We start from the raw sequence: 27,621 nt of genomic DNA, 5'->3' as shown, positions 1-27,621 counted from the left end.
TTCTGTACGAGTATTATACATTATTTTCTCTAATTCATTGCATTTTCATTGAAATTAATGAAATATTTCCATAAATATATTTTAGTGCTTTTTGCATTGCATATTGTTGGTTGGTAGAACTGATTTCTTTAAGGCAAATTGATGAATTGACAGATACGTTTCTGATATATTCTCGCACGATTTTGTTCCACAAGATGTGGAAGAATGAACGGAATAACCACAGAATTAGAGAAAATCATTGGGATATCCCGGCCATTCTTCCACGTCGACGGCCTAACCGAATGTGGGGAATGTATTTGGTGGGACCAGCTCGGTGTAGTGTATTATGAGTTGTTAAAACCGACTGAAACAATCACAGGCGATCATGATCGAACGCAATTCATGCGTTTGTGTCGAGCCTTGAAAAACGAATGGCCGCAATACAACGAAAGACTTGATAAACTAATTTTATAGCATGACAATGCTATACCCTATTTTGCAAGAGTGATCAAGACATACATGGAAACGTTGAAATGGGAAGTCCTACCCCACACGCCGTATTCATCAGATGTTGCTCCCTCGGACTATCACTTGGTTCGATCATTGGCACACAGCCTGACTGACCAGCACTTCCGGTCTCATGAAGAAGTGAAAAATTGGATCGATTCGTGGATCGCTTCATAAGATAAGTTTTTTCAAAGCGGGATTCCTACGCTACACGAGAGATGGGAGAAAGTAGACAATACTTTGAATCATAAATGTATAATCAGTTTTTTACAATGAAGCCTTGTATTTCGGAAAAAAAACGGCGGGATCAAAGTTGTACGCCTATGTAGTTCGTTTACCATATGTCTAAGCTTGGTTCATGACGTTTTGGATGTGTCAAAATCGAACAGCACTTACTGCTAAAGACATCTATTTACAAACAGAGGGAACTTAGTAGTTGCACACGTAATAGAAAAGCTTTTAGAAAAAATAATATTCATTCTCTTTTAACCTACATTCTATCGAGTATTTTTTCATCCCTAAACGGTTAGAATACTTCATTTGGTATATCTACGTCGTTGGTGTGACAAAATCTCGACGAGGCATGTTAAATTCGGACATAAATGTGCTTTATGGATGGTCCTATTCGGCAGACAAATAAATCCACCGTTGTTAATTCATCGCTTTGCGTCATTGGGTCAGCGTATTGCGGTATTCCCGCAAAATCAAATCCAATCGGCCCTATTGTCGAGAGAGAAATTCCCGCTTTTGCCTGAAGCTGATGAAATGATAAAATCACATGAAAAAACACAACAAGTTAGTATTTGATGGAACTGGTGATTCGATTAGCGAAATTTCCAACATTTTGTGGACAAAAAGGTTGATTTCAATTCGCTTATCAAGTCTGTTTTGAATGGTTGAGCTATCAGTTTTTCCACATGTTGAATCGGAATTGTATTTGACGACCTGGAATTTGGGACATTTTTGGGATAAGGTTTGGAGTTGAATTCTTGGGATGATGATTTTATGTTATGTTATCTCTTTTAGGCCTTTGTGAGACCTCGCAGTATCTTAGACTTTGTAGGCTTTGTTAGTATTGCTGGAGCTAGAACTTGCCAGTTAGAAGATCCACAGAATCATCCACCCTAGTTGCTTTGGTTCCTTTCTTCTTCTTTTTCTTGTTTATAAGACATAGTCTTATTTATGCCTGCCTTTTAACCTTGTTCATGTGTTCTGTCTTAGTTGTGAAGCTGATGACAAGCTTTCATACCATCTTTTAGGTGGTCTGCCAAGAGGTCTTTTCGAGTTGCGTTTTTGGTCTTCAGCACATTTTGTCAATCTGCTTTACTTGGTCTCTCCAACATCGTCTCCTCATTCTGTCAAACCACATCACATCCTGTATCTGGAGTTCTTTTCTTATGATCTCGCTCCTAATTGGATATCAGGATGCTTTTTGATTTCTGCTCCCATTTCTACAGCATATGTTAGACCAGCCTTCACCAATGTCTTCTATACTCTGACTTCACTCTCAGAGGTCATATAGTCCTTCCTCCAGACTATGTCTCTCAGATATCCGGCAATTCTTGAGGCTTTGTTGACTTGCATTCGAGTTTATCTTATATGATTCTTTTCTCGAAGCAAAATTTACCAAATGACAGTTGAAAAATTGTTTTTGACCAGATGTTTGTTGTTGACAGGTGTCAATTTGATAACTTTCAATTCAAGTCTAGCACATAAAGGTATTCACAATGCTATATATATATATTCTTTTGAGAAAGAGCTATACAAAATATTAATTTCAAACAATCAAGCATATGTGTCGATGAATCTCAGTATTAGCAGAGGAAATGTAACGGGGCATCATACATTTCAACGTATGATACAAGAGAACAGATAAAAACCTCAGCAAAAACTCTGCTTTATTTGACCTTAACGTTGGGTGACCAACGGTATAACGTATTTATCTGATACAGATATCTACTGCCACCTTTACTGAATTCGAACAGGCTAATTTTTTCTTCCTTGTATTATCATCGTTTAAAGATATAAAAAGAATCTTTATACAATGGTTCATATAATATGAGTTTCAAAATTCTAGGTCGGCCTTGAATTAAAGGAGGATTTGATTCTATACACAATAAGCTCACTAATTCCAATTTGTAGTAATAGGGGTCCAAAAGTGCAATGGGTTCTGCTTGATATCTGATCTGATCTAAGAAGGCACGTTCCATCAGCTCTACAGTACAACAGTCAGAGACATTCTTCACTTACCAGGACTACGGTTGTACTTAAACTTTCCATTACCAGGACTCAAATAATATTCTTCAAATACCAAGGATAAAAATTCAAGTATTTTTTGCGCCTAGATATATGATAGTATGGAATTTTCACTTCCAGCGATACAATTTTAAGGAAATCTTCCAGTTCCAGCATCGAGCAAATCTCATCAGTCAAAATCACTTCAAAAACTCAATTATTTGTTAGGAAATGATAGATAATAAATTTGAAAAGTTATATCTTTACTCTCAAATCTAGACGAGAAAAAATGAGGAAAAAACCAAAAATAGGGTAGAATTACCAATGCACACGCAAGTGATACCAATTTTTATTACCAAACCGTAAGATGTCATGATCAAGAATGTTCTCATTAAAGAAGCGAAAAGAATGGCAATAGAATCGTCAGGCTCACAGCATTTGTCTTCGAGATTTATATCTTCTAACTGAGGCACAAATAACTTAATTACGTGGCTCTTCTTCGAAAATAAACGTCTCAATATATTTGCTATCAAATTATATCAAATCAGTCGAGCCTCTTTTAATATAAGCATCATAAATATTGATGTAGTTAATCCCACAATGAAGCTCATATGCTCATTCCTATTAGGTCTACACTGAAAAACTGGAAGCTATTACCACTTTGACAACCGTTTTCATTGAAGTCATCTATCCTTCTATGATAAATCGAACTCAAACGCTGAAAACACCAAAATAAATTATGCATTACGGTCGTCTAGCTTGAACATAAACCTTCAAACTTATTGGCACGATTTCATGATGTATGTCCTCCATTCCAACACCACAATTCCCAACGATGCACATCTCCTGTCACAACCTCCTAAGAAAACACGATAAGAAAAATATTTCCACTCTTGATCATCTGCCAAAAACACACTCAGCTTTGTGGCCCTTCGATATTCGATGGGATTTTCTTGAACCTCGATTTTCATCCAGGCGCGATATCTGTCCCGTAAGTCTCGTTGCCATGGTGACTTTCAATCCTGCCTGGAAAATTAAAGCTTCGTGTAGCTCCTCCAGGAATTTCATCATTCCGGTTAATTAAGCCAGGAAAATAGACGTTTGTGGGGTTTTATTCCCGTGTTTCAATCGATTCATTGCTGGAGTCAGAAGAGTTAATTGTCGTTTCATTGAATTCGCTGACTTGAAATAGATCCAGAGCTATAAATAGCTGTGTCATTGTTACCTTAATAAATTTGAGATGATGTATATCAATGATTAATATTGAAATACTAGTCATCATAAGAGAGGGAGTTATTTACATCGGTCTTCAATAATTTCTATACGTTTACAATTGACAACAAATTCAATACTTTGATATGACAAAACATACATGTATTTACGCTTTCTTCTGCATATTTCTTCTCTGGAAAGAAAGGCAAACCATCAAATAAGCTGTATCAGGTTCATTGAAAAATGAATTTCAACACTTGTTGCTGAATGAGAATCTTCTAATCTAATAGTTTTGTTGGTCACCTTGCTTAAGATACCTACTGCAAACATTTAACGTCTCCAGTATTTTCCTAGAAACGTACGCCAAAATTCTTCATTAATTATTTCTATAGATTTTTTCACCCATATTACGAAACGAGAATATTTATTCTCATGAATATCCTTAGAGTTTAGTTTTTTATAAGGATTTTTCGCATCTAGGTGTTTGAGTTTACCTAACAGTTAATATAAGGGAACAGCTGTTTTAGTTTCGAGGTCTTTCGAGCTGATTCTATATAAATTTGATATCCTGAATTCAAATAACGTATTCATTTTTACCTAGAAGCTAAAATTTTTAAGATATAAAATTCTAGAGAAATATAAGTTTATTTTAACTCAAATCCGTAAGTTAGAAAACAAAAGTATATACGAAATTTTTATTTCAGTTATACAAAACACAACAATATTATGTCGTACTTACAAACAGAAAAAAACCTTGAAGAAATCAAATAGCCCCTCAACACTTCGAAAGTTTCTTTTCCGCGACATTCTTGAATGTTTTTTAAAGAGTCTCTTTTTAAACTCCAGCAGTATTCTGCCATCATGTGCATGACCCATCTTCCTTGGTAGCCGTCCTTCATAACTTTAATATATTGATGAAATCTTTCACCTTGTTACTCACTCATGTCTCCTAAATTTTCTGGAAAACGGTCTAAGTGGCTGTGTAAATAGTGTATTTTAATACTCATATTGCACCCTAAGGATTTCAAACCATTAAGCATCTTGTTAACCATTTCAACTACAAATGATGTCCAAGCATCTCGTTCAATTTGATTCATTGAATTTATGAAGGCAGGATCCTCAATTAATTGTCTTATTTGTAGGCCGTCAAATATCCCTGCTTTGAGTTTTTCTGTGCTCAACTGATGCATTTTTACCCCTATATGCAAAACATGACCCATTCTTATCAAGAGCCTTCACAAAATGCTTCATTAAGCCCAACTTTATATGTAACGGAGGAAGTATGATTTGTCTCTTACTTACCCGAGTCAGGGGATTAAAAAGGCCAGTTCAGGTAATGATAGGCAATGGTTCCACTATTTATAGATTTGATGAAAATAAAGGGTGTTTTTATACAGATATAAAACTTTAAATTGCAATAAAACAATAATGGATTATTCGATTGACATGAATTTTATTTATCCGCAAGATATATGGCATTACATTTCAAATAAGATTTCTGGCATATGACCGCCAGGGCTGGCTCGGATGTAGTCCAATCTGGACGTCCAATTTTCGATGACTTTTTCCAACATTTGTGACCGTATATCGGCAATAACACGGCGAATGTTGTCTTCCAAATGGTCAAGGGTTTGTGGCTTATCCGCATAGACCAATGACTTTACATAGCCCCACATAAAGTAGTCTAGCGGTGTTAAATCACAAGATCTTGGAGGCCAATTTACAGGTCCAAAACGTGAAATTAGGCGGTCACCAAACGTGTCTTTAAATAAATCGATTGTGGCACGAGCTGTGTGACATGTTGCGCCGTCTTGTTGGAACCACAGCTCCTGGACATCATGGTTGTTCAATTCAGGAATGAAAAAGTTAGTAATCATGGCTCTATACCGATCACCATTGACTGTAACGTTCTGGCCATCATCGTTTTTGCAGAAGTAAGAACCAATGATTTCACCAGCCCATAAAGCGCACCAAACAGTCAGTTTTTCTGGATGTAAAGGTGTTTCAACATACACTTGAGGATTAGCTGCACTCCAAATGCGGCAGTTTTGTTTGTTGACGTAGCCATTCAACCAGAAGTGCGCTTCATCGCTAAACAAAATAAAATGGTCGTAGTGCGCGATACGTATTCAGCACAGAACCATTATTTTCGAAATAAAATTGCACTATTTGTAAGAGTTGTTCAGGTGTGAATCCTTGAAGAAGTGGAAATGTTAAGTCACCAAGAGTGTACAGTGTCATCTAACCTTGATACTTCAGTAGGTGAATTCTAAATGTGTAGAATTGAAATTTTATTGAAGTTAGATACAACACTTTATATTAGGACAAATCAATTTCTCATCATACTCTGCCTTTTCTCGTGGTACATTTCAACCTCCCTCTGTTTGAAGTACGGCAGAATATCTCTTCTCTTACATAGATAATATTCCAAATACTCCTTGGCCATTTGTTCTCTACAGCTTACTAGCGCTACGCTTCTTTCTAGTAAGTCTTGTTCAAACTTGCTGAGCTCTGGCATACCATAGTTGTGGACAACTCCACTTTTACCAAATCTCACTTGGGAGACCATGAATCTATGACAATATCGAATGAATAATCAACATTCTAATCTAAATTTCTCACCTGCATGTCTTGATCCAATTCGTTCTGATATGGGCGTAGCTCACAGCCATCTCGTCACCATGGATACCATAAGCTATAGCTGAAACCAGCCTGTTCAAAGCTACAGCCTCAGGATTCACTGCGGTGACGAAAACGTTTTCTGTTCTGGATTTTCTCGGAAAATCAGTCGGTTCTATACCTCTTAACCTCGCTGTTAACCTTATTGCACCTTCGCGGTCCACAGGGCAAGGTACAGCCTTTGAGAATACTGGTACCAGTGATTCTATATCTGGTCCCCCTATTATTGGTATATCGACAATGCTAGGGTCAAAACACTGGTAACGAGCTACTTCAGTATTGATGACAACCTAAGAAATACAATATCTATTATCTGCGATTCGTGATGAAGTCTATAGGCATTGGTTCAGATTGGACATAAATAACAAAGATTGATTGTATTTCAGGTGAAAAAGGTAGAATTCCATATATCATTCTCTGTATATATGATAGGATGTAATGCTTCAACATTCAAGATCTAATTAGATTCTCAATATTGAATTTAATAACTAGGTATTGAATGTTATATTACATTGTAATTAAAGATAATATTTCTGGGAACTTCCACAGATAAAAAACATCCGAAATTCTATTTGTTTCTATGGAACTATTGAATACCTGAACTGAATCATTTGAAATTATCATCATATTTGCCTTACAATTCTGATAGTTTTCCAGTGATTAGATTTGAAAGATATTGGAAAAAAACGGGAAAATGTTAGATCAGTTTTGAATAATATTGGAGTATCACTTTATTGGGTTCCTAGTATAGATTAAACCATTAGTTTTCGCAGTTCAGAATTTATTGGTTGAGAACTTCTTTAATATCTTACCGATACGGGTCCAGGAAACCCAATTATCCTGGCAGGATGATACCAGTCTGTTCTCTTGAACATATCGACGACTAAAGGCGTCATAACACTCACTGGCGTTGCGCAGACAACAATGACAGCTCTACGAGCGTATTTGGTGCATTTTTCTGCTAATTTACAAATCCTGTTTCCTTCAGCCATCACACGGTCTCCAATAGGAGTTTTAGAGGAGAATCCTCCCATTCCAAGCAGAACCACTACATCAGCAGTCTAGAATAACTCTACAATTGCCACTAGTTTCGTCTTATTACGTAATGCAGAAATGCCTTGGAAGAGATTTGAATTAAATGTAGGTGTCCATTTAAAACTGAGACCAAGGCCCATTGAATTGAACTACTTTGCAAGATGAAAATAATTCCACTGCACAACAATATACTGTTAACAATGCCAAGGCAATTTGTCACTAAACTAATTTGCAACTTTTCCTTGAGTTTTTACTTGGAACAAAGTAATTTGAAAAGAGAAACGTTGCAAAGTAGTTTGGAATAAAAGGCTCCTGTTTGATCTTTTGTACTATACCATGCTAAACAATTCCCAAGAAGAACGCCGTCTATAGAAACATTAGAAACCATCACTCAGTAAGGATTTAGAACTAGCTTGTTCAGAGATGTGCTTTGTAGGCCGATGAGTTCAGGATATTCACGCTATATAAGATATTTCTATGTCTGATTTGTAGAGTTTGCCACTTTCAGTAACTGCAGAAGGTACTCGTATATCCTTGTAATGAGACCTTTGTGGTCTGTTGGGATATAAATAAATAAATAAATAAATAAATAAATATTGACTGTGCGTCGTCAGCAGTCAGACAAAATCTTAGAGTTTTTTGTGTGGGAAGTAGAGAATTCAGAATATTTTCAATTGGATAAGTCGAGACTTATTTCTCCAGACGAATCCCTTATTCTCGACCTCTTATTGCTAAACTTCTTGTAGTGTCCCTTTTCAAGCATAGAGAAGGGTTCAGGTCTAGCAGGTATTACCCTTGATACATTTTATGCAAGCTGATTGGCATATTTATTGAAACTCATAGGAGAATAACTGCGTTGCCTCTAGCCAAATATTTCATGTATTACGTCACTTCTAGCTCAGCAATGAGTGTTAACTATGTAATTGTGAGTTCTTCAGCCTGGCCTGACTGTTCTTCAATATTGATATGTGCATCCCTTTGAAATTTACTTTTTTACACTCTTGAACAAACATAAAAACAGCTAGGGTTTCTATCTACAAGATAGAAATTTCATGACCAAGGTCTCAGAGAAAATACGCTAAATTTTGCGATCAGGTTTTACACCAAAGCACTTAATTTCTGCTATATAACTATTCCTATGCACAGTATACCTCTTCCAAGATATTTCAACAAATTGTTATTACTTTTCCAAGACTTGATTCACCTACTTTCATAGCATTTCGATAATTATCCGTGCCAGCATGTGCTACCACTCTACACCTGGTGTCGATATGCGACAAATCCTCACACAAACCAACCACGCCTGCCCCTCCTTGAAGATGAAGTGTTGTTATCAAAGGATTTGGTTTCATCAGGAAAGCTGTTAGTTCGCCAAGCTTGGTATCTGCTCCTATTAGTGCAACATTGCAAAATCTGGTCTCTTCCGTTTCTTCGCATATTTTTTTCTTCAATTCTTTACCTGTTGATTTTATATGTCATGTGGTGCTATAGGACTGACTTCGTGAACTTACTCTTCGCTAAAGCGGAGCAATATCTTCTCAGTATGGATCTTGGTAACATTTCAAAAGATGCAAGAAATATAACAAGAAATTTTGACGTACTTTGGGAACATCATTGTGACAGAAGTAACGAATTTTTTGTCAGATCATTAGATTCTTCCATAGAGTGATAAACATAGATTACTCTGAGGATACTTCAGAGATACTATTTTGTGAATGGCTATGTTCCATATAGTAGTGAGTGCAAAACTTGGAGTAATAAACATATTTAGAGGAAGTTAAGATGTCTAAAAACCAGGTGTATGGACTGATTAGCTTTTGTTTTGCCAATTTTGAGAATATTAGTTGAACTTCGTTATGTCAACTGTAGGTAGCGCTATCAACAAATTAATATTCTTGTTATTTATTATTTATGAGTTTTGTGTCATTATGTACCTATATATGTATATCTTTCATTATCTCTTTCTATTTCAAATATTTGAATTCATTCCAGTACACATTTCGTGTTTTGTTTCAAGACTTTGCACGATCATACTCGGTTACACATCGCTTTTGATTGGTCAGTATTGGGTTTTAATTAATGTATCCAATCAAAATCAACGGAAAAAGATCGAAATGACAAGTATGACATTGCGGCGCCACCACGAACTAAAACTAATATTTTCAATTTGGTCGCATGTCATTCCATTCAAAAATTGACGAGTGCATTCACCATGTTTTTAGACATCTTAGAGGAAGTATACGCAATATGTCCCCACTATGGTTAGATTACGTTGTCGAATTGTGATATATTTTCAAATCCACAATTTTACTATATCATTATGAATGTATATTATATTGAATGAAATATATTCATTCGAGTGATTCTCAATTGAATATGCAAATTTGAATATTTGGAATCCGATATTTTTCCTCATTGTCAAATTTATAATAGTCAGAATATGTATTATTTTCTGTATCTACCTGCTGAAATCCAAGGTTTGGCAACTTTTGCTCTCCTAATGTCATCGGTTGTTTCACTTCGTTTGGCGCGCTTGAAGTTTGTTTTCTGAATTTCTGATATATTTAGGTATTAGTCTCAATATATTTTGTATTGATATGAAACGTTGATTCTCTATGGCACATAAGAAGTGCGTTCTTTGTGGAGAAACTCACGAATTGAGTGAAATATCGTATCACTGATATGTTTTCATTTCCGCGCGCTTTATGTCAAATTTGATAGATCATGTTGGGGACAAAATTTGCTTACTGAAAATGACATATGCTCCTTCTATCTATGTTTATTACTCTGAGGTGCAGAATCTCAAAACGACATTGACAGAAAGACAACGTAAGCGCTTCCATAAAAAAAACCATAAAAATCCAAGAAGGTTTTTTCAACAGTAAGTGTGCAAACCATAGTGTTGTAGACATCTTAAGTGCAGCTAACTCACCAGATAATATATCGTAAAAAACAAACAAGTTTTATTAATCCAAATGCTCGATAAATATTCAAGTTGAACAAACACGAAGTCAAGAATTACATACAATATAGTTTGTAGTTCACCTGTTGGACGTCTTAGAGACCTTCAGGCCAGGCAGGCATACCTTTTTCCTTTGTTATCAGCTTCACTTTCAAGCCATTTCCAAGCCAAACGCGTGAGAGAGAAAACGTTTACCTCATAGCAAAACCTCCAAGAAAATGGCGATTGCGTGTTGAACGCGACACAGATTATCCATATGATATAAGCAGGGCACTGTGAGGAGATAAAAACGATCCCATTATGTACGAAATGACTCGCCGATCGATGTTACATATAGCTTGAAAAGATTGCCGAATCGACGAAAAAATGGATGTATTTATCATCGAATGGGTTGACGTATTATTTTGATGTGATTGGTCCCTTCAAGTTTGAGCTCTTCATATGTTCGATCGTATGCTTCTACTAAAATATGTATATGATAAAGACACTTTGTTATTTCAATGGGAAACCCTTCTCGAAAAACCCTGTAGGTAAGTAATGAAATACTTTGTTTCCTGAACATTTTTCTTGATGGAACTAATCGTAATTGAGTAGTGTGTGGTGACATCTACAAATTTAGAATTACTTGATGCTCCTACAGTGCATTATAATATGATTCGGTTTGTCTCTGGTGTCCTGTTTCAATGATATATGTCAAATAGAACTGTCATACGAAGCGTCAAATGTTTAGTTGAAGATTAGTTACTTAAAAATACGCTAAACATATGTGAACACTCGCTACAAGAATAATGATTCAATATTGAGTAGGTTTCGTATATTACGGACAGACTATGGTCGATATAATCGTGCATCTGAGCGCACAATTGGTGAGGCAGTGAAACAATTTGAAGAGACTAGATCTGTTACTGATGTCTCAAGGCCCAAAAATCATAGAAATGCAAACTCGACTGAAAATATTACTGCTGTAAGTGAAAGTGTTGAAGAAGATCCAAGCTCATTCATTCCATAGCGCGCAAAACATTTGGGCCTCTCTTTCGGCATACTATGACGTATTTTCTATTTGGATTCGCATCTCCATCTTTTTAATTTTCAGTTCACACAAAAGGGTGCTGTACGAGTTGAACGGCGTTCGTTTGCTTGTGAACAGCTGCTTGCAGAGCAAAGACGGAAGAGATTTCTTCATAGCAATGTGAATGTTCCAAGGTCATGCTTAGTATTTGGAGGGACCAGCTCGGTGCAGTGCATTATGAGTTGTTAAAACCGACTGAAACAATCACAGGCTATCGTTATCAAACGCATTTAATGCGTTTGAGCCAAGCATTGAAAGGCAAATGAAAAGATGGGAGAAAGTAGTGGCCAGCGATGAACAATACTCTGAATCATAAATGTATAACCAATTTTTCACAATAAAGCCTCGAATTTTGGAATGCAAAGTTGTAAGCCTATGTACATCCCAAGATACCGACTTGCTACCACTGTATAAAATGTGGACAGCAACTCGTTTAAGCCAAGGTAAGTAAGACAAGTTCTGAAGAACACAAACATAATAGTTTCTGATATTTTAAAAGAAATGAATTTTAGTATTCACCGAGAAAGTACTAGATATTATGATTTTCAAAAGTGAAATAGTTTTTGTCTAAATAGTAAACCTTGTGGAAATTTTGCTAATTTCATAGTGCTTACGATATTCATATAACTATTGCGAATCCATTGGCAACCATTCTGTCCGTAGGTTGAAACTAAAATACATTTAACCGAATAAAACTTCATGACTCAATGCTACATAATTTCTCCATATATTGATGTTGTATTTGGCCTCTCAAATTGCAAATTTGATTTGAATTAAACAGAATCCTGAGAAATCTTATTCAACATTAATAAAAAATACTCTCACAGAAATAATTTATTTCATTTATAAAATGGCTATAAAAATAAATAATGTCATGTTTTCGCTTTATACAAATCCCAGACAAATTGAAATGACTTATGTAGGACAACACAAAGAACTCCTCGATTCATTCTTCTTCTTCTGGCAAGTTCTGGCATCCAACCAAATATGGGGTTTGTTCGGAACTTTCACTGTAATGGATTCATCAGTCTTCTTTTTTCGGAGTCAGTATTGTGCTCATCTCATTCGGATATCTGTTCCTCCACTGTTTGGGAATATGGTTCGCTCGCTTTCGTCACCAGATAAAAAACACCACGAGTGTGACTGGAATTTTTATCGTGTTAATAAGGCAAGAACAGGATTAATTGGATTGCAATAAGTGCGAACAGTTTGATTTATAATTTCAGGGTTGGTATGATGGAAACAACGACGTTTCAATTTTTTATTTTAAACTATGTACCTATTGGGAATCACAGTTATTCTTGAAGATTCGAAAAATCAGTTTCAGATAAGATTCACAATGTTTCAAGAGAATGTGTCTGTTAGTCGGATTTCATAAAATATAGGTAGCATAAATAATAATGTATTCCAACTATATCGTTTCTATAGACAGAGGGTCCGACAAGACAAGAGTTGTTGAACGTAGAACACCTAGTGGAATACTTATAAGCCTAGTGAAATCAAACACAATAATTTCACAATGTGACTCAATTCAAATTCAAATTTATTTCCACAAGTTATATACAAAGAAACTGCAACACCCAGACGGAGATGTTTAAATTTATTTTTTTTTGTGAAGCATAGATAGTATAGAAAGGAGTAAATGATTGAAATTTGGAGAAAACAACGAAGGGTTTGCAATTTTTTTTTTAAATTTGTTAATAATGCGTTTGTCCACCGCCGTTATCTATACAGTTCCCAACATGTCTCGAAATTGATGCAATAAAATGATCTATTTCTTCTTGAGGGATACTATCCCAAGCTGCCTGTTCTTCATGTCTCAGAGCGGCCAAAGTCCGTTGGGGCTGGGGTAAATTTCCAAGCCTTCTACCCATAATGTCCCAAACATGCTCTATGAGCGAAAGATCGGGAGATCTGGCAAAAGATTCAAATAGGTCGCTTCAAAAAAGTTTTAACTGACTCTGGTAACATGATGGCGGGCATTATTTAGCTGAAATATTGGATTCTCGAGCCGGTTAAGGTGAGGGAGAACATATGGCTCCACTATTTCTTGGAGGCAACGCAGCGCTGTCATGTTACTTCGAATAAAGACTAAAGGGGACTTGCATGTGCAATAGCACCCCATATCATAACGCCTTCTGTCCGGTGTACATGACGCTCAACATCAAACTGAGGTTCACGTCTTTTCCCCCGACGTCGTCTAACCCTTCTTCGGTCATCATGTGCACCCAAGAAGAATAGAGATTCATCAGAAAAGACGAACTGATGCCATTCCACATTCCAATGTTGACGTTCTCTGCACCACTGTAATCGCTTCCGGCGATACTCAACCGTCAGAGGTAATACATGATGCGGTCGATAATGTTGCAGTCCAAAAGACCTTATCCGGCGGTTAACCGTTCGGACAGTTAAAGGATGGCCTTTTTCTCCTAACCACTCCAAATCAGCCAAAGATCGAGCTGTCGCAAATCGGTCTCTTATGGCCATAAGTCTTAAACGTCGATCTTGAACTTCATTTGTGCCCCTTCGACGTCCGGTGCCTACGATTTTGGGCATTATCAAGCCACGCTTGACAACATCTCATAACAGTAGTTGGATTTCTGTTCGTACGGCTAGCGATTTCTCGAAATGACAACCCCGCCTCCCGTAGACCAATAATTAGAGCTCTTTTAAATTCATTTAGCTGGCGATAAATTCCGCATACACGTGCTCTAGGCATTTCAACATCAACTAAACATCCATTTGGATCTCCTATAACAGCTGGTTTGTTGTAAAATTCATAAAACTTGCAAAAAACGTGGACATTAAGATGAAAATGAGCTTCATCTGAAGACAAGATAAACGTAAACGTTTGTAAGTGCTCAATGGCCAGGTTTACGGATTCTAACATTTGAATGACATCTTGGGGTTTCAATTCTTGCACCAATCGAATTTTTTAGGGGTGCAAAATGCGGTGTAACGATGATCTATAAAAATTCAAAGGAGTTTCACAAAGTGCCAGGCTATAGATTGATATAGTAAGATCAACTACTATAAACTTTCTTATGAGCCACCTGTATTTTATGTTGATCGACCGGTAAACAATTGGATTCCAAAAGTCCAAACGCTTTGTGAAGCGTATGTTTGGAAAATTATTTGCAAAAACAAATATCAAAAAGTAGCCAATTGAAGTCGCGAACTTTTAATTCTACTTTTTTTCTCAAACTGAAAAATTCAGATATGTGCGATAAGAAGGAAGCCGAAAAGGAAGCATTATACAACAATTGTGCCAAATAGTAGCTAAGGATTCATACAGCGTGCAAATTGCTTTTAGTTTTTAATTTCTCTCAGTTCTACAACATCTACCATCGCTATAACTGTTCACTACATGGCTGAGTCTTCTGAACACACTCAAAATTATTGAAGGTTATTTAGAGTAAAAAAGGAACGTTTATGAATAACCAAATACTTTTTTGTGATTTTGAGTGTGATCAGTAGCAGACTAAGCCATGTGGTGATCAATTGTAGAGATGGCAGATATTGTGGAACTGAGAGAGATTGAAAACTACAAGCAGATTCAACAGTCTTAACACTACAAGATTGTGATTTGATGGCTGATGCAGTCTCTTCTTCACTGACTCTATGCTGAGAAGATCCATCATAAATACCAATGTGCATTGCACTTCCAATTTTGTCAATTGTTGGATTAATGTCAAATTCCTTCAATAACTTCTTCCCATTACAAATTTAAATGAACGCACGTTATAAAGTTTCACTCCAAATTTTATAAATGCTACCTGAAGGATCTCCATTTTCTGCAAGTATAACCATAACCTTTTTTTCATGAATACAACCCATTGAATCGAATAATAATACCACTTTTCAAACCTTTCAACGCTATAATTTGCAATTCGCTCAATAATTTGCAGTGTGAGCAACGCTTTCCTAACCTCCACGAACCTGCAGTGTTTAATATCTCATCCACAGCATGGATAAGATCGATAAATCCGAACCACCCGGGAACAGCACTTATTGCATATCGTTACATCAGATCGAATATGCCGAACTTTATTCACATACTCACTTATTCGCCAGTCCCATGTTGGCATCCCTGGTGAAATTGCACTGCCTGTTGGCCCCCTTCCAATTCCTGCATCTAGTGGCTGGGAATGCTCTCATATACCTCACCGATTCGGCATACAGCTTCCAGGCCCTCACGTGACTGCATCCGACTGCGGAGGAAGGAAACAGAAGTTAATTTATTCGTAATGCTCGATGCAAATTGTGCAGGAAATTGGGTCCCATCGAAGTAGCGGCAGCGTAGCCTCGTAATCTTGTGTCTTTGGCTCCGTTACTTTGTTGTTCGAGTTGGTTCATGATGGAGATGCGAGCTTTGCGGAAGTCGAGGGTAGTTTCAGGTGTAGGGGTTTGATTGGTGGGGTGGTTTGAATTTTAAATTTGGGATGGAGTACAGGCAAGAAATGAGTATTGGGATTTTGTTTAGAATCTCGTGATTTGATGTCTTTATGACTTGGATTTTAACTCGAAAAAGGATGGATTGCAAAGAATTTCTGAGTTGAGTATCTACAGACTCAGCAGGAGATTGTACAGAAGAAAGAAGAGAAGTAGAGGAATAAATAGCAGAAATAGAGATTGAAAAGAATTTTTCAGTAGCAAATTGTCGAGAAAAGAAGTAAAGATTGTAGAGAATTTTTTAGTTGAGTATCTACAATCTCAATAGAAATCAGGTTATAAGAATATAATTCCTCAAAACTCCAAGAACTGAATTTTCCTTAAGCCAAGTATTGATTTATTCCTGGATACTAATTGTGCAGGAAATTGGTCCTTTCGAAGTAGATGGATCAGTGCCTCATGATCTTGTATCTTAGGCCAAATGAGAATTTTGAGATTTTGTTTTTAATTGTTCTCGGATATCAGTGTTTGATGTTATTATAGCTTAGGAAGGTTTTTGATTAGAAAAAAAAATGATTGATTGCGAAGAATGTCTGAGTCGAGTAACTACAGACCCAGCAAGAGTTTGTACAGAAAAAAAGTAAAGAAGAATAGAGGAGAAATAGAACTTCCATAGAGATTTATTGGTAATCGATGCAAATTATGCAGGAAATTGGGTCCCATCGAAGTAGCGGTAGTGTTGCCTCGTAATCTTGTGTCTTTGGCTCCGTTACTTTGTTTTTCGAGTTTGGTTCATGATGGAGATGAGCTTTATGGAATTCGAGGGTAGTTTCAGGTGTAGGGGTTTGATTGGTGGGGTGGTTTGAATTTTAAATTTGGGATGGAGTACAGGCAAGAAATGAGTATTGGGATTTTGTTTAGAATCTCGTGATTTGATGTCTTTATGACTTGGATTTTAACTCGAAAAAGGATGGATTGCAAAGAATTTCTGAGTTGAGTATCTACAGACTCAGCAGGAGATTGTACAGAAGAAAGAAGAGAAGTAGAGGAATAAATAGCAGAAATAGAGATTGAAAAGAATTTTTCAGTAGCAAATTGTCGAGAAAAGAAGTAAAGATTGTAGAGAATTTTTTAGTTGAGTATCTACAATCTCAATAGAAATCAGGTTATAAGAATATAATTCCTCAAAACTCCAAGAACTGAATTTTCCTTAAGCCAAGTATTGATTTATTCCTGGATACTAATTGTGCAGGAAATTGGTCCTTTCGAAGTAGATGGATCAGTGCCTCATGATCTTGTATCTTAGGCCGAATGAGAATTTTGAGATTTTGTTTTTAATTGTTCTCGGATATCAGTGTTTGATGTTATTATAGCTTAGGAAGGTTTTTGATTAGAAAAAAAAATGATTGATTGCGAAGAATGTCTGAGTCGAGTAACTACAGACCCAGCAAGAGTTTGTACAGAAAAAAAGTAAAGAAGAATAGAGGAGAAATAGAACTTCCATAGAGATTTATTGGTAATCGATGCAAATTATGCAGGAAATTGGGTCCCATCGAAGTAGCGGTAGTGTTGCCTCGTAATCTTGTGTCTTTGGATCCGTTACTTTGTTGTTCGAGTTTGGTTCATGATGGAGATGAGCTTTGCGGAATTTGAGGGTAGTTTCAGATGCGGGAGTTTGATTGGTGGGGTGGTTTGAATTTTAAATTTCAGGATGAAGGAGGGAGAAGAAATGATGGGAGAGATTTGGGATTTTGCTTTTATACGTACTCGAATCTCGAGATTTGATGTCTTTATGACTGGGATGATATCGACTCGAAAAAATAAAAGGATTGCAGAGAATTTCTGAGTTGAGTATCTACAGACTCAGTTGAAATCTGATTATGGGACTAGAATTTTATGACAACAGAATTTTCTGTAAGCAAAGTTTGATTTATATGTCCTGCTGACCGAATTTTTAGGAAATGGGTCGAAGTGGCTGAATCAGTGCCTCGTTATTTTGTATCTTTGGCTTCGCTACTTTGAATTTCAAATTTTAAGATTAAGGAAGAGCCCAAATTAGCATTTAGAGATTTTGTTTTTATTTGTACTCGGATACAGTGGTTTGATTTCATTATGGCTTAGGAAGGTTTTGACCAAATAGAAAGGATTGTTTGTGTTTTCTGAGTAGATTCTAAAGATTTTTGCAGTAGCAGATTATAGAGAAGTAGAGAGAAGAATTACAAATTGTACAGAATTTCTGAGTTCAGCATCTACAAACTCAGAAATTCTCTACAATCTTTATTTCTTCTCTCTACTTTCTACAATCTGCTACTGAAAAAATCTTCAGTTTAGTATCTACAAACTCAGTAGAAATCAGGTTATTAGAATTTCATACAACTCGAAGAATTGAATTTTTCGTAAGCAGTATTCATTTATTCCCCCTGCTGCATGCTAATTGTGCAGGAAATTGGTCCTGTCGAAGTAGATGGATCAGTGCCTCGTGTTCTTGTATCTTAGGACAAATGAGCATTTTGAAATTTGGTTTTTATTAGTACCTGGATATCGGTGTTTGATGTCATTATGGCTAATAAGAGTTTTGATTATAAAAAAGGATTGATTGCGAAGAATTTCAGAGTTGAATATCTACAGACTCAGCAGGAGATTGAACAGAAAAAAGTATAGAAGTAGAGAGAAGAAATAGAGATTCTTAAGAATTTCTGAGTTGAGTGTCTACAGACTCAGTAGAAAGCACTACTACTAGACTAGACAACACGAAGAATTGCATTTTCCGTATGCATAGTATTGATTTATTCTTCCTGCTGGATGCTAATTGTACAGGAAATGGATCCCGTCGAAGTGGCGGAAGCGTAATCTTGTGTCTTTAGCTTCGTTACTTTGTTGTTCGAGTTGTTTAATGAGTAAGATGAGATTTGCGATATTCGAGGGTAGTTTCAGGTGCAGGGCGGGGATTGATGCTATTGATGGGGCGGTTTGAATTTAAACTTTTAGGATGGAGGAGGTGGAACGAATGCTGAGATTTTGTTTTTATTTCTATTCGGAGCTGGTGGTTTGGATTTTATTATGGCTTTGGAAGGTTTTGACTCGAATAAGAATTGAATGTAAATAGTTCCTGTTTTGAGTATCTACATCAGGAGTGAAAGATGAAATCTATGCCAATGCTCCATTATAGATTCAACACCTTAAAGGTGAAATTCAACAAGTTATCGAGACGTCAATGTGCCAATTGGTCATGGAAAATTCCATGAAAAGTATATACTGGTTCAGCCTCTGCCGTGGCAGCCATTTGGCTGATATCGCCTTGCATCATTAATGACATACTTCCCTCTTTACAATGAGATAAGCATCCATTCTCCTTAAATATACTCGTTTTTTTTTAATATCAAATAGAAACCTCTTATTGGAAAATACTTCAGTTACTTCCCTTGATTTAAGAATACTAGTTCGTTCGACACAGTCTGCTACGATCTCAAAACTTTGAAAATTCAAGGTAATACTATAACATTCAATTTGCAACAAAATTATTCATCCATTTGGCATGAAGAACATGTCAAAGTGACAATGCAATATAAAAAGTTGGGAGTAACAAAATGGCGAAGGAACCGGGTTTTGAATTCCTTCAGTTAGCTTGTCATAGAGTAATTATAACCTCATTATACTATGAGGAAAACCTTCATAAGTGTGTACTCCAGGCCTTCCTAAAGTTTCATGGCAATCGGATTACTGTCATAGTAATACATGAACGACAAACACACTGACATATCATCGTTTTTATGTACACCCATAACTGGACTCTAATGAAACCACCGCAAGAACTTTTTTAGTCATCTAACAGATCCCAATTAGAAAAGTATACCCTTCTAATTCGAAAGAAAAACTTCTTGACGCAATATCGCAAAGTTTCAGATCAAAACTTCCCAACAACTCTCAGGTATCTGTCCAACTCACCGACCAAGTTCACGAAATTGCCCTCGTTGAGGAGGTAGCTCGGTTGACATCCAGGCTGTAGCGCTTTACCCTCGTTGGGATAAAAATCGGCATGTCCCAGAGGCACCGGGATGCCGAAAATTCCCGCGTCGGTGTGGATGACATCGATGTAATCGGCGTCGGTGACCGTCAGGCGTCTGGATGTATCTGGAAAATGCAATTTACATGGGGATTAGAGGCTGAATTGAGTGGGGGATGATTGGAGGTCCTGTGGGAGACGACATATGGATTTGGAGGGTAAGGGATGTCCAAGGAGGGTTGGATTCGATATAGATTATCAGTTTTAATGTGGCAGGGGAGAGTTTTTTTCGGGTTGGAGTTGTCGTAGAGTTTTTGGGGTTTGTGGAAGGCAGTTATTTGTTGATGTTACTTTCATTGTGATTCAATATCGTTATTTTTTTATTTTATTTGTTATAATACGAGTAGATTTGATTCAGATTTAAAATTGAAAAAGTAATCTAAACGTGGTTTTGGATTATGATGACCCGTTGTTTCAATATTAGTTTAGTGTTTTAATGAGTTTAAGGGACTGAATATGACAAAAACCAATTGTGTAGTTGCCGACAGTTTCTATAACTTTTATTAGCAACCTCAGGGCTAACTAAGTTGTGGTTTTCCAAGTTTAATAAGTAAAATATTAGGAAATGAACAGTAATGATCGGTAAGGTTCCATATGCCATCACTACTGTCCATTTTCTAATATTTTATCAATTAAACTTGGAAAACTAAAACTAAGTTACCCCTGATGATGATGATGAAAGTTATCGAAACTGTCGGCACCAAAACAATTAGTTTATGTCATCTTCAGATCTTAAACCCATTCAAACACTAAACTTATATTAAAAGAGTAAAGTTTACATACTCTAGCTCAAATAATTTGCATTTAACGACGATTCTGCTAAGATTATACAGGATGGGTCAATAATGCTCGATCGGTCGATAACTCTTGTGAATTTTGGGCTAGGAGGATTCAAATTTGACGGAATCGTCAGCGCATAAGCTCAAATCATTTTTGACTGTACAGACCAGTCCAAAAGTGGTGAAACACTAAATCACTATATGTTTTTTCTGAATGAGAATGCAAAATTTTCATATCAAAGTCATAATCTCCATGAAGTTTTCATTTCGAACTACTCCACTTGTCATCATTTATCTGTGGCACTTTTTCACGTAGTCCACTTTTTTCAAAAAATTTCATGGTTTTAATGGTTTAAACTAATTATCATATCTTGAAAACCGTTCGAGATAATGGTCCGAAAGACACTGAAATTTTTTAAAAATGACCTTTTATAAATGTAAATTTTTTCATTAGGTATACCCTGATTTTTTTGCCTGTCGGATAGGCTAGTGAGTTGTCTTCATTTTTTGTCTAGAGAATTTCTGCTTAAAATAAATTTTTTATAAAATGCTTCGAATACAATTTGAGGGTGTAGATTACTCAACCTTACTTAATACGTACAAATAATACCAATTAAAAATAAGCCAAATCAAAGAAATCATCGAAATATTTGAAAACATTCATTTGAAATAAATGAAATAGAGATCACTTGAACGAACAGAACATAGTCTTCTTTAAAGGAGTTCGAAGTTACTGCATATTTCCAACTGAGTCTCATCAATTCTTATTGCTCAAATGATCTGATCGGATGTCTGCAAACTTTTTCAATCATTTCAATAACATTGAAATGAGGTGCAGTTCTATTTGAAAAAAGTTTGAAGACATCTGAGCAGCAATAATATTGATGAGACTTTTTCAGCTGAAAATATGCAGTCTCCCTAAGAGAATTCTGACTATGTTTCTGTTTTTTACGTGGTGTCCATTTTATTTTAACTAATAGAATGTTTTTAAATATTTTCATGATTTCTTTGATTTGGCTTATCTTTGATTTATATTATCAGTACGTATTAAGTAATCTTACATCTTTGAAATTGTATGCGTGAAAAGTATACTGCCCGATCCAGAACAAAACAAAAAATTTGAAGATTTTTGAAAATAATTCATTTTAGGCACAAATTGTTCATTCTAAAAATGAAGACTACCCACTAGGATATCCGACAGGTAAAAAATTCAGGGCATGCCATTTGAAAAAATGAACTTACCTATAGATATTTTTTGAAAGTCATTTTCAAAAAATTGCAGTGTCTTCAGAACCACCTATAGAGTGATCCGTGAATTTCCAGGCTACTCGAAAACTTTTCGGTAATTCAATAAAAAATGAATCGTACGATTATCTCGAACAGTTTTCAAGATATAATCTTTAGTTTAAACCTCTAAAACTATGACATTTTTCGAAAAAAGTGGTCTAACACAGATAAATGATGACAAGAGGAATATTTCCAAATCAGAATTTCATGAAGATTATGAATATGATATAAAAAATGGGTATTAACATTCAAAAAAACAATTAAAAAACACTATTGACTCACCCTGTATACAAAACCAGAGTTGTCCAGAATGTTCTGAAACGCATTCTACTAACGGTGATTTTCAAATCAGATATCTGGAATTTTAGAATTTTTTTAGATGAAAAAATCTAAGAAAATTCTTGAATTCCAGTTATCTGATTTGAACCCCTTCTATAATTTCTCTGCGCTGTTGCGTAAAGAAGGATTTATAAATAAAAACGACTTCCAAACGAGAATGGAAGAGTTTATAATTAAAAGAAATACTCAAACGAAAGTAATCACGTCAGAAAATAATTTGAAAACAACCTACAATTTCATTTCCTGAGAGAAGTCATTAAAATAAATATCAGCCAGACTTTATCACTATTTCGACTTTGCTGTGAGAAAACCTAAGACGCATCAACAATAATTTTCAACATAACCGCTCAAGCATACTGAAACTTTCGTGGAAAGCCAAGGAAAGATAATCAGAAACTCATTCTGGAAACGAACTTCATCTGAATTTAATGGGATTACAAACCGAGCAAGAAATATTGATGAGTATCCCGGATTTAATTCTGTTTACACTTCGAATATCCAATTATTATCGATTTATCGTTTGATGCTTAATTGCTGCCTCTGTGGTGGATTTCAACACAGTAATAAAAAGGTTTTAATCCGCAATAAAAACACTTTTTCTAGATAAGATTGATTAGTCGTTAGAATCTAGTTGAGCCAGTTGAATCCAGTCAAATATAAAGATTTAAGATGTTTGAGGCCACAGTTGAAGACCAAATTCGTTCGATTTTGTTTTGAAATATTTGGAAAAAAAACCCTTTGGTGGTAAAACACGATAGAATCCTGTTTTTTCAAATGAGAATGCCCAGTTTTTATAATAATCATACTCATAATCTCAAAGAAATTCTGATTTATAAATACCCCACTTGTTATAATCTATCTGTCGTACTTTTTTACGTAGGCCACTTTTTTCGAAAAAATTTATGGACATAATGGTTTAAGCTAACAATCATATCTTAAAAACCGTCCTAGATAAATTGTACGATTTTTTTGTATTGAATCGCGGAGAAGTTTCCAAGTTTTCTGCAAATTCAATGATCACTCTTTAGGTGGTCCGAAAAATAATGCAATTTTAAAAAAATGACCTTCAAAAATGTTCATTTGTTCAAATGAAATTAACCGAATTGAATTGAAGGTTGACTAACGCTACATTTGTTTTTGCTGGAAAAATAGATAAAAAGGAGTGTCCTGTATTAACAAAATACTGTTATTGAATTTGGATGTAATGAAGAACAGATTGCTAAGGTTGAAGTCTATTTCCCAAGCAAAGACGACCAATTATTAAAAGTTAGTTGAACGCTGGAGTACACGTATCCCTCTTGTGATTATGTTGACAAGCATAGTTGACTTTCCAAGAAAAAAAAAAGTTTTTGCTGGTTAAATATCGTGTGAAGTATCAGTGTCTTCTAGTATTATCCTATACACACATCCTCAAAAGTCTTGCCCCCCCATCAACTCTCAACTTGTTGAATGTAACATGACAATTTTTTGTGTGTAAAATCTTCACTATGTTATCACTCAAATGAGAACAATAAACCAGCAATAAAGGTTTCTTGTTCTGGAGAATACAGGTGTATTCAAATAAAGAGAGTTATAAGTAATATTTAGAATATTCCGTGGAAAATACCAGGAGATCCAATTTCTCAGTTTAACCTGGCAAAAATAGTAGCCCTACATCAAGAAACTTTGTCGAACCACCAGATTGCGCAACGTTCGAATATTCCACGGACTTCAGTAAGGCGCATATTGGCCCTTTTCCTGGAAACCAGCAGCGTTGCCTGGAGACCGCTGCCTGGTCGACCCAGAGTAACATCTGCAAGGGAAGACCATTATATCGCAAATTTTACTCGAAAGAATCGAACGGTATCTGCAATAACCATTCGAAGTAATTTTTTTAGGACATATGGACGGGTAATATCAACCAGTACCACGAGGAGACGATTGTATTCTTCAAATTCAAGGCTAAGAAGAACTTTAACAGTACCTCGGCTATCACCTGGACATAAAGCTACCCGTCAGCAATGGGCAGAACACCATTAATACTGGCTTTTACCACAATGGTTCAACGTACTTTTTTCGGACGAGTCACGATTTGGTTTACAAAGTGATAGTCGACGAGAAAGGGTTGTTGGAAAGGTCCAGGCAGACTAGAGCGACCCAATTTCGCCCAAGAAGTTGTGCCATTTCAAGGCGGATCAATAATGTGCTAGTGGTATAATGTTTGGTCACCATACCCCTTTCATGATCGTTGAACGAACAATGATTGGTGCCATCTACGTAGGAAACATCTTAGAACCAATTATTGTTGCTCTGTGCAACGAATTTGAGGATAATTTCATTTATCAGGATAATAACGCCCCACCGCACACAAAGGATTCAAAACATTCTTCAAGAAAACAATATCCAGAGAATGAACTGGCCAGCTAAGTCACCAGACCTGAATCCAATTGAGCACGTATGGGAAAACTAAGGGAGGGCAATATCCAATTGCTAAAACTCAACTTTAACTTTTTAGGAATTGAGTTTAGCTCTTTAGGAAAAATTGAATGATATGCCTGAAAATTTCATTTTTGACTTTATTCGTGGGATGTCAAGGTGTACTGGGCAGTTGATTGAAACGAGAAAGAAGAGGAGGTAATACGGAGTATTGATCTTGGATTGAGTTTTGGAATAACTATAGTTGATCAGAAATAAATAATCGTTTTTTTCTCATTTTTCCTATTTTTCTTATTCTGCATAAAACAAAGAGTAACAAACAAAGATTTTCTATCGAATGTATTACAATTGAAATAGAGGAATATAATCATCTCATTGCCAGAACATAGATTGTTTGTTTCTTTATAAACCCATAGGGGGCCAAGACTTTTGACGTTGTGTGTATATCAGTAAGGAATAGTCAACCTTATCGCAACAAAGAATATACTCTGGTTACGGCAGTCTGCGGCAAATAATAAAAATAAGAATAATACCCCTTATTACGACCCTCTCAATGTTCCGCCAGTTACTGGGCAACCGAGTTGTACGAAATTAAAATTTATAATAGCAACGTGCATGTACATCCCATGGGGCTGAATGAAATTCAATTTTATCTTTCCTCCCGTTCCATAGGTGCTTAGAATATACAAGTACCTGCATAATAAGTGGATGGAAAAAACTTCCCTGAGTTTCCATCGTAGATCGACTGAAAGTTTTAGGTTATTCCTCTACGTGCGAACTCATGAGACAAAGTTCCAACTTCACTTACAGAATATAACAATGGAGGATGAACAATGGAAGGCTTATCATATATGTTGATTTAATTCTTTATAAGTACAATGAAATGTGTTTTATCTTTGAATTTTCAACTCAATTCGCTATACTTGAAAGCTGTGGCGGCTAGTGACAGTATAAGATGGTGAGGCACACCAGAAAAAAAATATTATTATATTAATATACCTTCATATATATTTTAAGCTTACGGACGAAGATTTTCTAGTGAATTTCACTTTGTCAGTAGCATAATAATCATTATAAAATCATTGATTATGTGATAATAGTATATTATTCAACGAGCGGTAGATAATGTTGGTCATAACTCACGCAGATGAAGTTTGCGGCTCGTGCTGTAACTCATCAAGTGAGTTATGACCATTACCGCAAGTTGAATACTATACTTAATCTACGACTATAACAATAAATTCTTAAATACAAGAATAGAAAAAGAACGTTACTTATAAGCGTCAAAATTATCAAAGTGACATTCCTCCCCTCAATATAAATAATGAAATGTTCCCTTTCGGCCAAATGAAAGGAAGCACAGAAATGAAATATAGGAGCACAGTGCCATCTTTTCCGATTTATTATAGTGAGTTATAGCAGTGAGTTATTATAACTCACGTTGTTTGCTAATAGATACTATTAATTGGTCAAAAGCAGTTGAATAATGAAAATATAATTCAATAGGAGTAGATAAAGAATGTTGCTGATTTATTAGAAAAATTACAAAATCACAAGTATGTACTTGAAATATTTTCATTCATTTGGTCAGTCGGTCCCGCTAAATCCATTTTGCCTTCTGGTACTAATAAAGTCTATTAGCAAAATGAAAAGTCTTTTCGAAAAAAGTTCACACGAACACGGAGACAAACTTACATCCTACTACTTTGATCATTAATTATACTTTATTCTCTTGAGAAATATGTTCTGAGCTATAATTTCAAAGCTAATGGAGCTCCTACCTTGTATAGAAAATTCTGGAAAAGCAGGATCAAGAGCGGTTATCCTTTTCAACCTCAAACCTCCTCTCAGATATTTTCCTGTAAAGGAAGCCACATGGGCTCCAAGGGAAAACCCAATAAGATGTACATGAGCTAAAGGCAGTTCTCCACTATTGTGATAAATTTCCAAAAAGTTACTCAGGAATTTTGCGACGAATTTCACGTTCGCTTTGGCTTGAGTGTACCACGGAAAACTGCTCAGGATTGACCAATCGAGGATGAGGAAGTTGTTCCTTTCAGGTCTGGAAAGATAGGCTGCAAAAATAGAATTGGATAAATATACAGGATATTTTTTTTACTAACTTTACTAACTGAATTGATGCACAGCTTGAATTGTCTATGAGAATTATCAGTGGAACTAATAGATCTACACCTTTACATTTGTTACCAGTGCTATTACATATACTTTTCACCCATATTCGTAGAAATCTTGAGATAAATTTCATTTCTATCCGAACTTATTTTCAATTGTATCTCACCTCCCAAATACTAGAACTGCCAGAATACATTCACGAAAACCTATATGGATTAATAGTTTCTTTCAATCCAATGAAAGTGACTTCTAATGTCCTCTATGAAGGTCTTATCATCTATACTTCAGAGATAGTTTCAGAGTTCAATCTTCTCAGGAAAAATAGGTGTATTTTAAATCGACTTAGTACTGGTCATGGTAAATGCAATAGTATGCTCTTTAAATGGCATTCTATCGAAAGCCCACTATGTGAGTGTAGTTCAGAAGAAACCACTGACTACTTGGTGCATACTTGTCCAATTTATAATTTTCATGGTGATTTCCAAGCTATCCATTAGTTCCAGATTCTTTCCTAGAATGAGTCGCTTACTTTAAA

At 35.8% G+C, this 27,621-nt stretch overlaps 3 protein-coding genes across 6 annotated transcripts in view; 1 reads left to right on the top strand and 2 right to left on the bottom strand.

Annotated features, from left to right (window-relative positions):
• Positions 1-27,621, top strand: part of LOC123681622 — a 104,474-nt gene that overhangs the window by 18,799 nt on the left and 58,054 nt on the right. The gene's annotated exons all lie outside the window — the stretch shown is intronic.
• Positions 6,212-9,290, bottom strand: LOC123681621 (malate dehydrogenase, mitochondrial-like). The gene is made up of 5 exons (XM_045619833.1): positions 9,159-9,290; positions 8,856-9,106; positions 7,425-7,673; positions 6,556-6,902; positions 6,212-6,506 (listed from the first exon to the last, which is right to left on the bottom strand). Exons 1-5 carry the CDS (start codon positions 9,205-9,207, stop codon positions 6,263-6,265), a joined length of 1,140 nt encoding a protein of 379 aa, XP_045475789.1. The 5' UTR covers positions 9,208-9,290; the 3' UTR covers positions 6,212-6,262.
• The window catches only part of LOC123681620 (putative endothelial lipase), a 39,259-nt gene continuing 24,137 nt past the window's right edge, over positions 12,500-27,621 (bottom strand). The window contains exons 3-6 of the mRNA XM_045619832.1: positions 26,735-27,028; positions 20,016-20,201; positions 15,742-15,889; positions 12,500-12,821 (exon numbers count right to left, since the gene is read on the bottom strand). Coding sequence (XP_045475788.1) covers positions 12,740-12,821; positions 15,742-15,889; positions 20,016-20,201; positions 26,735-27,028 — 710 coding nt within the window. The 3' untranslated portion in view covers positions 12,500-12,739. The remainder of the gene's footprint in view (positions 12,822-15,741; positions 15,890-20,015; positions 20,202-26,734; positions 27,029-27,621) is intronic.

The sequence above is a fragment of the Harmonia axyridis genome, chromosome 6 (genome assembly GCF_914767665.1).
Source record: "Harmonia axyridis chromosome 6, icHarAxyr1.1, whole genome shotgun sequence".
NCBI classification, from domain to species: Eukaryota; Metazoa; Arthropoda; class Insecta; order Coleoptera; family Coccinellidae; genus Harmonia; species Harmonia axyridis.
This window is presented reverse-complemented; position numbering and strand designations above follow the sequence as displayed.